Genomic DNA, 12441 nt, shown 5'->3' with positions numbered 1-12441 from the left:
GACACTTGCACTAAAGATCAGACCTGGTGTTCTGACATCCAATATGCTCTAACTAATAAAATTACTACCCTCCAAAACAAAATTCAACTGAAAAAAGACTCGCTTAAACTCCCTACACTGTCACCACCTAAGGCGATCCACATGCCTCAACATACCAAATTTTCCTTCACTAAAACTTCCACACTTGAGATTGAAAAAATCATCCTCACCCTCAAACCATCCAACTGCAAAGGTGACATCTGCCCAGCACAGCTAATAAAAGACGCTGCCAGAGACCTATCACCATTTATCTCCAAACTTGTCAATGCATCCTTCTCCACAGGCATCATCCCAGCTAACCTAAAACAATCCTGGGTGCTCCCGTTGCTTAAAAAGCAAACTTTAGATCCTCTCATCCCCACCAATTACCGCCCAATCACCACAGTTCCGTTTCTGCTAAAGATCCTGGACAAAGTGGCCTATATACAGATTCAAAACTACCTTGAACAGCACAAACTACTAGGATCTAGACAATCTGGCTTCCGCCCACTACACGGAACGGAAACAGCCCTGATTGACTTAAAGGCCCAAATAGACGAACTGAGAGATCAGGGTAAGACAGCCCTCCTCCTCCTACTAGATCTCTCAGCTGCGTTTGATCTTGTGGACCACAAAGTCCTCTGCAAACACCTGGACGTTGCCGCTCACTTCTCCACCCAAGCTATCAGTTGGATAGAATCCTTTCTGAGTGAGAGAACTATGAGAGTCTTTTCCCCTTCGGCAGCAGCTGACCCTATACCCATTACTTGTGGAGTCCCTCAGGGATCCTGCGTCTCTCCGACCCTTTACAATATATTCACCAAACCTCTGTTCGATGATCTGGACAATCTCGGTATCACCTACACTAACTATGCAGATGATACACAGATTCTCTTCCCACTTTCTGGGGATCACAGCGAGGATGAGGAGTTGGTGAATAGAGTGTATCTCATCATTCAGGCATGGATGGCCACTCACGGTCTTTGCCTGAATGATGATAAGACAGAGTTGATCATTCTGGGCACACAAGCCAATATTAACAAATTGGGCCCGGATTACTCAGCCTTCAGCATAGACGGAAATGCCATTAAAGTCTCGAGGGAAGTAAAAACACTTGGTTTTTATCTCGACTCTACCCTGTCCTTCACTAAACAGGTAAACTCCCTAGCCGCCACTACTGCTTACACCTGTAAATTGATCAGAGCAGGCAAGCCCTTCCTGTCTAATACCAGCTGCCTAATCCTGGCTAGAGCCTTAATTCTTTCCCGACTCGACTACTGTAATGCCCTATACAGTAGCGCCAATAAAGCTGCTACCCTAAGACTTCAAACTCTACAAAATAATGCTCTCAGAGCTGCATTAGGAATAAAAAAGAGGGAGCATATCTCCTCGACTAGGCGGCAACATAAATGGCTCTCTACTGAGAATAAAATCCAGCTAAAAATGATCTCATTAACCCATAAGGCCTTAAATAATGCTGCTCCCAGCTACTTGATGGACAAAATAAAAAGAAAAACTTCTAATAGACCCATGAGACTCGCCAACTCCAATTGTTTGGCAGTACCTAGATTCAGACTTGCCAAAATTGGTGGCGTCTGCTTCCCTGTGAAAGCTGCTAACCTGTGGAACGCCCTGCCACCTAACCTAAGAGCTGACCAACCCTTCCCCCATTTCAGAAGGAACCTTATCAAACACATTATCGCCAACAACGACTTAACACCCGAACACTCACAAGTGTAGTCCTACCTAATGCACCCTGACGTGACATCAACCATTATGGTTATTACTGCTAATCCTGTATATTGTTAACTGTACATTCATGTAAATACGGCAACTCTTTATCTGTACATTCTTGTAATTTGTGAAATATGGTGTAATATTGTAAATTCATTTATATAACATTGTAACATTGTAAGCTTCGCATATACTTGTTGCTGCGCCCGGTAACCTAAGGGTCTGGTGCGCAATATAAATAAAATAAACAAACAAACAAACTTAAAGGTAGGTATAAACCCTTAGACCGTTTTAGAATCTGTATAAAGCAGACCAGGGAAAGCAAACCCCAATATTACACTTTTAAAAAAGACACAATTTATTTCAAGGCAGGTAAACTCTATTGGTAAGCTTTTACACTCATTCAGTTAAGCAATGATAAAACAGTACCAACACTTATTACTTTTTAGAAGGGGGGAAAACACCATTCCAACTTATACGCTTTTTAGAGGGGCAGAATGCGACTCAAAGTAAGCATAAACATAATGCCACTTTGTAACTTCTTCTTTCACAGAGATAGTTACCACACTAATTTCTTTAGCAAGTAAATACGTTTACACTTGTTATACTTTCAAGGCAGAATCCTTGTCATCTAGTCATTCCCAAGCCTTTTGCATTAGTTCTCTCAGAGGCAGAAGAGGGATCCTAGTGGTCTACCTTCCAGCTCTAGGCAGGTTGAGCTAGGGTTCAGTTACATTAAAGTCAAAGTTCCATAGGACATCTTCTTAAACAAGTTAGTATTCACTTTCAAAGTTGGTTAGGCTCCATATATGTGTTCCAGCATTAGGCCTGGCCAAGTGGTATGGGCAAACTCCCAATCACACTAATCACCCACTCAGCCTCAGAGGATGCACACCAGACTTAAGGTAAGTAATACCCAAGCCCACACAATACCTTAGGAGAAAAGAAGAGCTTTGGAGTGGATGCAGCAGCACAGGACCCTGTCCCTGAATTCTTGGTCTTGAGACGAAAGAACTGGACACTGGAGGGGAACTTGCATCAGCATTCACCAGAAGAGGCTTCCAGCAAAGGTTCCTTTGCAACCGGGGCCCTTTACTCGACTCGCCTCGTTTCTGTCATGCGCGCTAGTTCCTGGTCTTCCTAAGTGATTCTAGGAGATAAGGACCCACATAGAAATATGGATTAATACTCACATCTGAACCATCTGCGCCAATTGACAAGTGCAGGGACCATGGCTAACCCTACCGTAAGAGACAGCACATAGAAGGGTTGCTGTTTGTTCGTCCTGAAGAAGGTTGCTGCATGAAGAGACCTGAATAGGGGTCAAGAAACAACCAAAACATGTGTAGACATTCTAAATCTGTGGGATTCAAATCTACACAGATGGGTGGATTCAGCAACAGATCTGAACCCAGGAAGGAATCATTATAGTGAAACAGTTATGTCTAACCAAAGAGGGTTCGAGAGAGACAAGATAGAGAGTATGAACAGAATGGAGAATGAGAATGAATGAGTTGTAGTATATTTGAAAGGTGAGCTTTGGTGCCGTATAACCAACCTGGAACTAATACAGGCTTTTTGTAAAGAATCTATAATGTATTTTGTATTTTGTATGTTTTTAAAAAAATGTGTGTGACACAATTAAACTGAATGGGATGGTAGTTGGCTGTGCAGGAAAGGTCTGCATAGGTTTTTTTTTTAAGGAGGGGCACACAAGGGAGTGCTTTAGGGAAGATGGAAAAGAACCAGTAGCAAAGGAATGGTTGCAGAGATCAGTCATAGCAGGGGCGAGAGAGGCAAGATTTTCCTTGATGGTTCTGGACGAGCAAGGAGCAACCTGTATGGAATAGACCTTCATGGAGTTGACAACTCTGGTGACTGCTTCAGGGGAGACTTGAGTGAAGTAGGCAAGGAGGCAGAAGGAGGTTGAAAGGTAGGGCGGGGGCAGAGGGGAGAGAGTTGGGAAGTCTGTTACAAAACTGTTCAGTATATCCTGGGTTTTCGTAGCAACATGAGGCGAGTGCATTGCAGAGGATGCTGCTGATGGGTTGGCAAGTTCCCTGCAGATTATGAAGAGTTCAGCCATGTTGTTGGACGCATTGAACACTCATGCCTGAATGTGGACTCTTTTTGTGGCACGGATGGAGAGTCTGTAGTGTCTCTGGATCAGACGGCAGACGAGTTTGTCAGAGGGTGCGCATGAAGTGTGCCACTTCCGTTCAGCAGCCCTGCAATTATGTTTTTGGTCTGCAAGATCAGAGTCATGCCAGGTGTTGGGCTTAGAGGCAGGTTTCAGGCGGACCCTCATGACTGGGGAAAGGATATCAATGGTGTTGGTGATGGACAGATAGAGGTTGCTGATGTCAGAGTCAGCGGACACGCTGACGTGTTGGGTGGGCAAGGGGGAATGAAGGTGGAAGAGAAGGCGGCAGCAAACACACGTTTCATCGGACAGATGTTCGTGAACGAGGTTGGCAGAGCTTCATGAGGAGTTGCCACAGGCCAACGAGACCCAAGTGGGAGGTGGGGAAAGAGTGGTCAAACCAGGAGAGAGGGGTGACCAGGGGAGAAGAGAGAGCGAGGTTGGAGTGGATGATGGCATCTAGCGTTTGTGTCCAGCAGAATGGATAGGGCCAGAGGGAAGAATGGAGAGGGATGGGGAGGAGCAGAGGTCAGTGAAGAGGGTGGTTACTATGATGACATCACTGCTTCATTGTCTACTCTAAATTGTATTGACTGTATGTATGATTCCACGTAGATCAGTTTGGAGTGTATCATGGCCAACAATGTGGCCTGGTCCTTGAAGAACTCGTTCATTTTTGCATACGGTTTTATGTATGGAATTAATTGAGTTATTACTGCGGCCATGATGTTGACTTGTGTGTTTGGAGTCTTAAAGCTTGAAGAGTGCAACGGTCAATGAAGTCTTCTAGGAGAAAATAAGTCATCTTCCAATGACAAGTCAGAGTTGAAGGATATTCCCTGCTTATTTTCCGGGGTAGAGATGGCTCTGCAGTAAAGATCGTACGCCCTTGATTTTTCAGCATCCCCTCCTTGTCGCCATTTAAGGCGCTCACTACCTTGTCCAATGTCTTTACAGGTTTTAGGGTGGAGAGATCGGCCTTTCTGTGGACCCCCGCCTCAGCAAGAGCATTGTGCTTTTGAAGAGCTTCTTTAAGCTGATCTATATTGTGAGCCCTGGCCTTCTCGTCCAGCTCTTTTTTTAATGGACGCAATGTCCTTCATCATTCTGGCTGCCAGCACCGAGGGTGAGCCCCTCTCTCCCATTCCCTTGCTTAGCATAAGAATTTGGCTCAGGTGGAGCTCGGGGGAATGGTTCCTCCTTCAATGTAGAGTGGCAACCCGTTTGGAGAGGGAGTTCGGTGTTCTAGGATATCACCCCATTGGAGAATACTTGTGGTTTTGTTGGCCAGTTTGCAAGCGAGGCCTCGGGAGACTCGCATTTGTAATCGGCATGCTTGTTGCCTCGCGTCTGGGCGGGCGACTCCTAATTAAGCGCTGAAGTTCATCTCCAAAATGTCAGCGTCTTTGATGTCATTAATGTCGGCCCCTGTTGGAGATGCAACTTTTGCAGATGTCTTTGGCACTCTGGAGATCCTTCGAAAAAGGTTTGTTGGAGTGATTTTGCACAAGGGAGAAGTAGTGTCCCTCAGTTGTGAGATTTTTTTTGCCTTCATGGCCCTGGTCAAGCCGGCGCACTCCAGGCCCGCTGATAGATCGCCAGTCCATGATTTTATATCTTTAAATCCAGTGCTCTTCAGTCTGCGGCTCCAATTCCACTGGAGATCTACAGAGTTTTGGCGTGAGTTGTTCTGTTTTGTTTAATATTTTTCCTTCATTCACAGCGGGCAGGTTTGGCATCGCGTTCTCTGTATTGGTGGTTTGGATTACCGCTGCATTGTTCTCACGGCTCTAAGGCCTACCCACGAGCCGCCAAGCACGGAGGAGCGAATGAGTGAAAGAGTGATGGGCCTTGTTTAGTCGTCTCGTTAATTAGAATTCGGGGCCAAGCAACAAAAATATCCGCAGGGCACTTACCGATCACTGCAGATGTTCCAGTGTTCACACAGACGGCAAGGGCCGTGCTCCCGGGAACACAGGAAACACTCCTCGCACTCCACGTCTGGAGGATGGATTTTAGCAATTAAGCTCCTCCTTCCGGGAATCCGCAGCGAGGACAGACAGTTCAATGAGAGCCTCAACACGGGAAACACTCCTCACACTCTGCGATTGATTTGGATTGGCATGAATTAAGTTAACTTGAGTAAAAACCGCTGTGATTTAAGTTTTGTGGATTTGAAGGTGACCGATTAAATGAACCGTGAATTCATGTGAAAACCACTGAAAGATATAGTTCTTGAGTCACCTATTTCAAATAAACGCATAATGCACATTTGCTAAAGATCGCTATGACCAGACAGGAGCATTTAGGATTTCTTCAAAGGGTGTCAGAAGTGAGTCCTGGGTTCCTTTATTTTTTTTTTAACCAGTGATCTATAAGATGATTTGAAATGATTAATTTCAGGCTATGTGTCATCCCACTCAACCGACCCATCTATTTGTAGATGTTTAATACCCCCTTTTCCCTGACCCTTTGTAATTTAGGGAGGTTTTGGGGACGCATCCCCTGAGTTTTATGAGCCATGCACTGTGCAACTAGTCTTCTTACTGTTTTTTCTATGTGTTGCTGTACAGGTTATTACCCTCCTCCCGGACATGCGCCTATGGGATATTACCCGCAAGCCTCCTCGCATTTGATGTCTCCAGGGGCACAAACTACGACCGTATTGGTACCGCCTGGGGCTGCCACCACAGTGACCGTGCTTCAAGGGGAGATCTTCCAGTCCGCACCGGTGCAGACTGTGTGTCCTCACTGTCAGCAAGCCATCACCACCAAGTTATCTCATGAGATTGGCCTGATGAACTTCCTGCTCTGCTTCTTCTGCTGCTTTGTAGGGTAAGTTGGGCTCTGTCCTGCCTGCTCTGTGCCACATTATATGATGAGTGCCCCAACCCTTCTGCTGTGGGTGGAGAGTGTAGGTGGCAAAGTTGGGCCACAACAGCACTACGGTCAAAGGGCTAATGAACAGGAGCACTTAAAAAAGTAACAAAGTGTAACACCTAAATCAGGACTGGTTTTGTTTCAATTTTTGTACTAGAGACTCCTACAGTCTACCTGAGTACAAGTGCACTGTGTATCACGTCCTTGAATGCTGAGGGACTACAAAATCCTAAAGAAATGAAACTCGGGAGTTGCCATTTTCCAGACTCCGACTCTGTGCCCCACCACTTCGCCATCTGATAGATGCAGGGTGTATCGCAACGTTGTATGCCCGACCAATACACCTAGCTGGCACTGCCCTCTCTGCTCCAGGGAAATCATGCACGCACCCAACACATCTGCACAGCCTCCCTCAAGATTTGCGAAGTCAGGGGCGGCATTTATTTTGATTCGATCGACGAATATTTGAGTCCTTCCTAGTCTGATGCCATATAGAGGAACCCCCAAAGCTTATCTTTTCTTTTTCCCAGACTTCAAAGACAGTCAGGTGACCTTCATTGCATTGTCAGTGTATGTGTTGTGCTTTCTTTTAATAACTTCGTGTCCTAACCAGCACGTAGTCTTTTTGTTGATGCCATTTTTCGAATTCGAAAAAATATGTAATACTCCGAGCCAATCACTAGATGGCGCCCTAGGCATAGCAATGCGATTCTAAGCCGATGCAAGTCTCAACCCCAAAGTTGCAGACAGCTGCGAACAAATGTTTTTTAAACCCTGGGTAATTGCGTCTCTTTGAATACAAAAGGTTAATTGGGAGGCGGTACATGAAACGAAGAAATCCAATAAATTCAGGATAGTTGATTAAGCATGGACATCTGAGGAGAGTACACTTGACTACACATGATGGAATTACTTTCCTTAATAGTAGGGCTTTCCTGGAGAAGTTGTATTGCAAAGCTAGGTAGGTAGGATTCTCTGCTGGAGGACTCTAGACAATCCTGAAGACCTCCTCTGAGTTTTTTCTAAATTTGCCAGAAGTCTGCTGTGAAAAGCATGCAAATGCTCTGACCATTCTTTTCCCACACACTCGAGATAGGCATGTCTGGATATCAGGGGCTTACAGATGTTGCCATAGGCAAAGACTGTGAACGACCGGGCTGGGGTATGGTATAAAGAAATCTATAGGCGGGCCGCTTCTTAGCTGCTCCAACGCTGCAGAGGGTCACCTGGGTTCCTAAATGAGCTACAGGTTGTTGTTCATCCTGGTAGAAGTTTCTATCCTGTTCTGGTAAAAGTAATGGATAGCCTGCTTAGGCGAGCTGGTGGCGATGGCTTTGTGGCTTTAAATCTTTATAAGAATGAAGGACATCTCCAAAATATAATGAATGGTACAATTGGATTGCCTCTAATAATGTTCTTTGACCGCTTAATAAGTCATGCCCATTCATCTTTATCACAGGGGTGGTAATTGGACCTCCATTCCCTCGGTTATATGCGATTTTACCGACCACAATAACAGAGTGGTACATTTAATCACGGACAAAACACATATTTATTTTCTTTTTAATTTAGGCCCCTTTAAGCCCCCCCTTTTTTTACACCCTTTTAAAGCCAACCTCATCCCGACCCCTTTTAACCCCTTACCACACTACCCTTTATATATTTAATATTTTCAGTGTTTTTGTGTTTTTGTCCGCTCTGTTATGTACCACTGTTTTGTTTGCAATAAAATGACTGCATACCCATTCCCGCTCCTGGTAGTGAACTGCGATGCAGACCCCAGTGATGGAGAATGAGCGCCATTTCTTGGTAGTTGAATATGCTATTAATGGAATCGGTCTTGCTGGTGTTAATTGATTGACAGTTAAAAATACTAAGAGCAGAAAGCGGATTGTCGTTTATAATTAGGGGTTCTGACCGGGAATAGAAGCCCCCGGATCCTTGCATAGCCTTGGCAGTGTTCCCTTCCGAAAATCAGCTGGATGAAAAAAGCATTAAGGCCTGTGCTAAACTGAGTAGTCTTTATCCAATTTCAGCCATACCATTGGTGCAGAGGTAACTGCACAGGTTTTTCTTTTTCTCGTATCCATTTTCACCATCATGTGGAGAATGGAAATGGTAGTGTACAGTAGTGGTTCATTCAATTGATGTCCATTTTTGGAATGCACAAAAAGAGTTCATTCTGAACTTTTTTCATTCTATAGAAAAGGTGGTTACAGAGTAGGCAAGAGAAATGCCCACTTCTTCACCCCCTTCCAATGTCCCCATTAAAACAGTATTGGTATTTACTATTGGTGGTAACCACTAGAGACTCCCATATCTGCAATGAAGCTGGTGCTGAAACAGGCATTATTTTGCAAATACTGCCCGGTTTAGCTTTCCCTCGAAAATTTTAATGAGGCCAAACATTTAACTTGTTTCCCTGAACCAACTCTAGATTCTAGAGTTTTAAAAACATGCAACTTGGGAGGTAAATAGAAAGGGATAACCTGGCAATAAAACCTGCCCAAACAACCAGGCTTGGATACAGTTGCAGAAAACCACAGTGCTTCTTGAATTCGTAACAGAAAAACCCATTTATTTTGACTTCTTTTTTTGTCCTTTTTGTTACTTAAAAAACACCACTACATTAACAACTTCTACAAAACATTGTCTTTCAGAACATACATTTTTTATGCAGAGACTGGACAAAGTGGGAGCAAAGTCTGTGAGGTTATCTGGCGTCTAGCAGGACCAGCACCCAAGGACCTTCATGAAACATTACATAAAAATGGGAGCACCTGACATTACATCCTTATGAAACGCTTCTACTCCAGGCCATCTCCTCTTGAAGGTGAAAAGAGCCACAATCATCCTGATCTGAGCTAGATGCTATCCCAACTTTACCAGCAAATTATCTACCAATTGGAAACTATTTCTACAAAGCCAGAATCATTGAAAAAGTGGTTAACACCTGTTCAGATTGATTTTCAGACCCAGCCCAGTCGGAGGTTTCTGAGAGGCCAACCTAGTCGGTGAATAAGGTTATTAACACCTAGTCTAGCGAAACTCGGTCTAGGTAACGTGCATCACAGTTGGTGCAAGAATCGCTCAAACTCTGAGATGGTTCAAGGGTTTGCACTGTAGGTTTGGGGGCTCCTAGGACCATCCCCCTCTCTTGTCTTATACTGAACCTCCTCCCTATCCTAGGTGTCCTTAAACCCCAGGTTAGTACTACTGAAAGTTGACCCCTCCTGCCTAAAGAGCTGGGTTATACTAGAGATGGTAGTCTAAGCGCTGATTGTCTAAACTCTGTCAGGGACTACCTAACTGTCCCTACTCTATCCAGTTGTCCATGATCTACTGTGATGTGATATGGTGGTTCACAACCACACTCTACGATTCAAGCTTCTTATAACCCGCCCACTCTCACCTCTTGGATACTCTTTTCTCTTGTATCCCATCTCACTCCTACCACCACCCTTATCTCCCTTCAATGCTCTCACTCCTTCTAGGTATTCCCTCCATTTTGTTATGTTACTGCCTCTTCCACTCCTCCAAACCACTACTCTCTCCTACTCTGTGCTGCTACTCTTCCACACTGATTCTCCCTCCTCTTCCACGCCGCTACTCCCGCCTCTTCCACGCTGCTACTCCCGCCTCTTCCACGCTGCTACTCCCGCCTCTTCCACGCTGCTACTCCCGCCTTTTCCACGCTGCTACTCCGACCTCTTCCGCGATGCTACTCCCTCCTCCACACCACTATCCTTCACTCCTCTACAACACTATGCCTTCCTCTTTTACAGCACTAACTCTCCCTCACAGCACTACTCCTCCCTCCTCCACAAGACTCCTCCCTCCTCCGCATGACTTCTCCCTCCTCCACACCACTACTCCCTCCTCCACACTACTAAACCTACTCCCTCCATTCCTTCCTCAAAACACTACCCAAACACGCTCCTTTCATTCCATAGCACCCCTTACACTACCTAGTCTACACTTCGACACACAAATGCACACATTCAAACAGCAGAATCACTCTCCCTCCTAAGCCAATGTTCCACACCTTCTACACCAATTATCTCCACAGGCCATTCCTCCATCCTTTCTCCTGCTGGTCTCTTAGTCATCTTCCATCTCCACCTTCGAAACCCACACTTCCTGCTCCCTGTCCCCTGATAAAAGCCCCCTCGCTCTGCTGGCATTGGATGACTGTCCCTTGCCAAAATGGCCCTGACTTCCCTACCCGGTGAGCGTTACTGTGTATTGGAAAGTCAGAAGTAGGGGGATAGGCCACGCCCACTTTCTCCCTGCGGGTCTGCTGTGTAATGGCCCTGTAGGGCCAGTGCTTATGTTGTGTTCTGGCATCCATTCCCGTGGGTTCTTGGGGTAAGTCTGCTGGGGAAAAGTGGTCCCATCTTCCCTTTGTATGCCTTGTCTAGAGGACATGTGGTGTGTCATGCAAGTTCCTTTTCCTTAATCTCTGCAGTGTTAACGCATATGGTGCTGGCGGCCCAGGAAGGCAAGTGCTTGTATGTTGCGCCCCACTCTGTGAGTCTCCCTCAGTAAGTCTATGCAGAAAGGGTGCGGTCTTCTCTCCTCTCTGTCACTGGTGGTCTAGGAGGCTGCTGAGTGGTCTTTGCTCGGCGGCTCGGCTAGGCCATATGTACTGCTGCATATGAACGCAGCTTCTCGCATGCTCTCGCTTGTCGCACCAGTGTCTTGGAGGGCTTCTGGTTTTCTTTCATCCAGTGGGGCTCTCTCTATGTGGGTGATTCTCGCTGTGCTCAGTGGGGTTCCCTAGTATCCCTTTTGCTTGTGGCTGGACGTCTGATACTGGTGTTTTGAAATCGACAGAAGCACTCTAGAGTGTCTGATATCTGAGGCAAGGCTGGAGTGCACAGTGGTCTGCATAGAAATATCTCAACAAAAGGGGGGGGCAGGAATTGGGGCCCTCTGCTGCCAATATCCATCTCAAGGATTTCAGGGTCTCTGGAACCATCGGCTCTCCTGCAACCCCCCATGGAGAGGGGTTCAAATCCTCTATTTAAGAGTCCAGTGTTCTGGCCATGTCTCACGCGAGCTGAGAAGAAAGGCTGACTTCAGGAGCTATGTGGGTGGCATGTCCACACACACAGTCCACACAGACGTACAAAAAAATACTAATTTATGTCTGTATGTCTACTAATCGAATTAACAGCTCACATTTACTTTGCTAAATTTTTTGAACTAACTTTTATTCTCTAGCATTGGATCTTTCATAGATTCAGATGCTTGAATATTTCCCGTCGTCAGACTGGGAATCCTTGGTGATAAAAATAATTATAATTATTTTTCAAATATACATACATTGCTACATATAAATGCATGTACATAGTCCATTATGGCCTATGAACCATTGCATTGTGTAGTCCCTCCACCTCACCTTGGTCCTTTATGACCCCAACCAATGAGGTGGCAGGGCTTAAGCTCCGCCCCAGTGAGCCATCTTCAGATTTTTCACCGCAGTCTAACTGACACAGGGAATCCTAAAGCTCTCTGAGCTTTCTTGCTTTTTCTTCTATTCTACAGTAGTTTATTTTTTAAATATACTCTTACCACATTCCCCTTGCTAAGGGCTATCTCCACTGATTTCTGGGCTTCAAAAAACTTTAATTTGAACCAGAATTCGTCGAGTGAATCTTCTC

The 12441-nt window shown here is 45.4% G+C and overlaps 1 protein-coding gene across 3 annotated transcripts in view; it reads left to right on the top strand.

Annotated features, from left to right (window-relative positions):
* Positions 1–12441, top strand: part of CDIP1 (cell death inducing p53 target 1) — a 421024-nt gene that overhangs the window by 329890 nt on the left and 78693 nt on the right. For all 3 annotated transcript variants that reach the window (XM_069647904.1, XM_069647903.1, XM_069647905.1), the window contains one exon: positions 6469–6730. In XM_069647904.1, coding sequence (XP_069504005.1) covers positions 6469–6730 — 262 coding nt within the window. The remainder of the gene's footprint in view (positions 1–6468; positions 6731–12441) is intronic.

This window comes from Ambystoma mexicanum, chromosome 2q (assembly GCF_040938575.1).
Source record: "Ambystoma mexicanum isolate Mex_15411 chromosome 2q, UKY_AmexF1_1, whole genome shotgun sequence".
NCBI classification, from domain to species: Eukaryota; Metazoa; Chordata; class Amphibia; order Caudata; family Ambystomatidae; genus Ambystoma; species Ambystoma mexicanum.
Note: the sequence above shows the minus strand (reverse complement) of the source record. Positions and strands in the feature narration are given on the sequence as shown.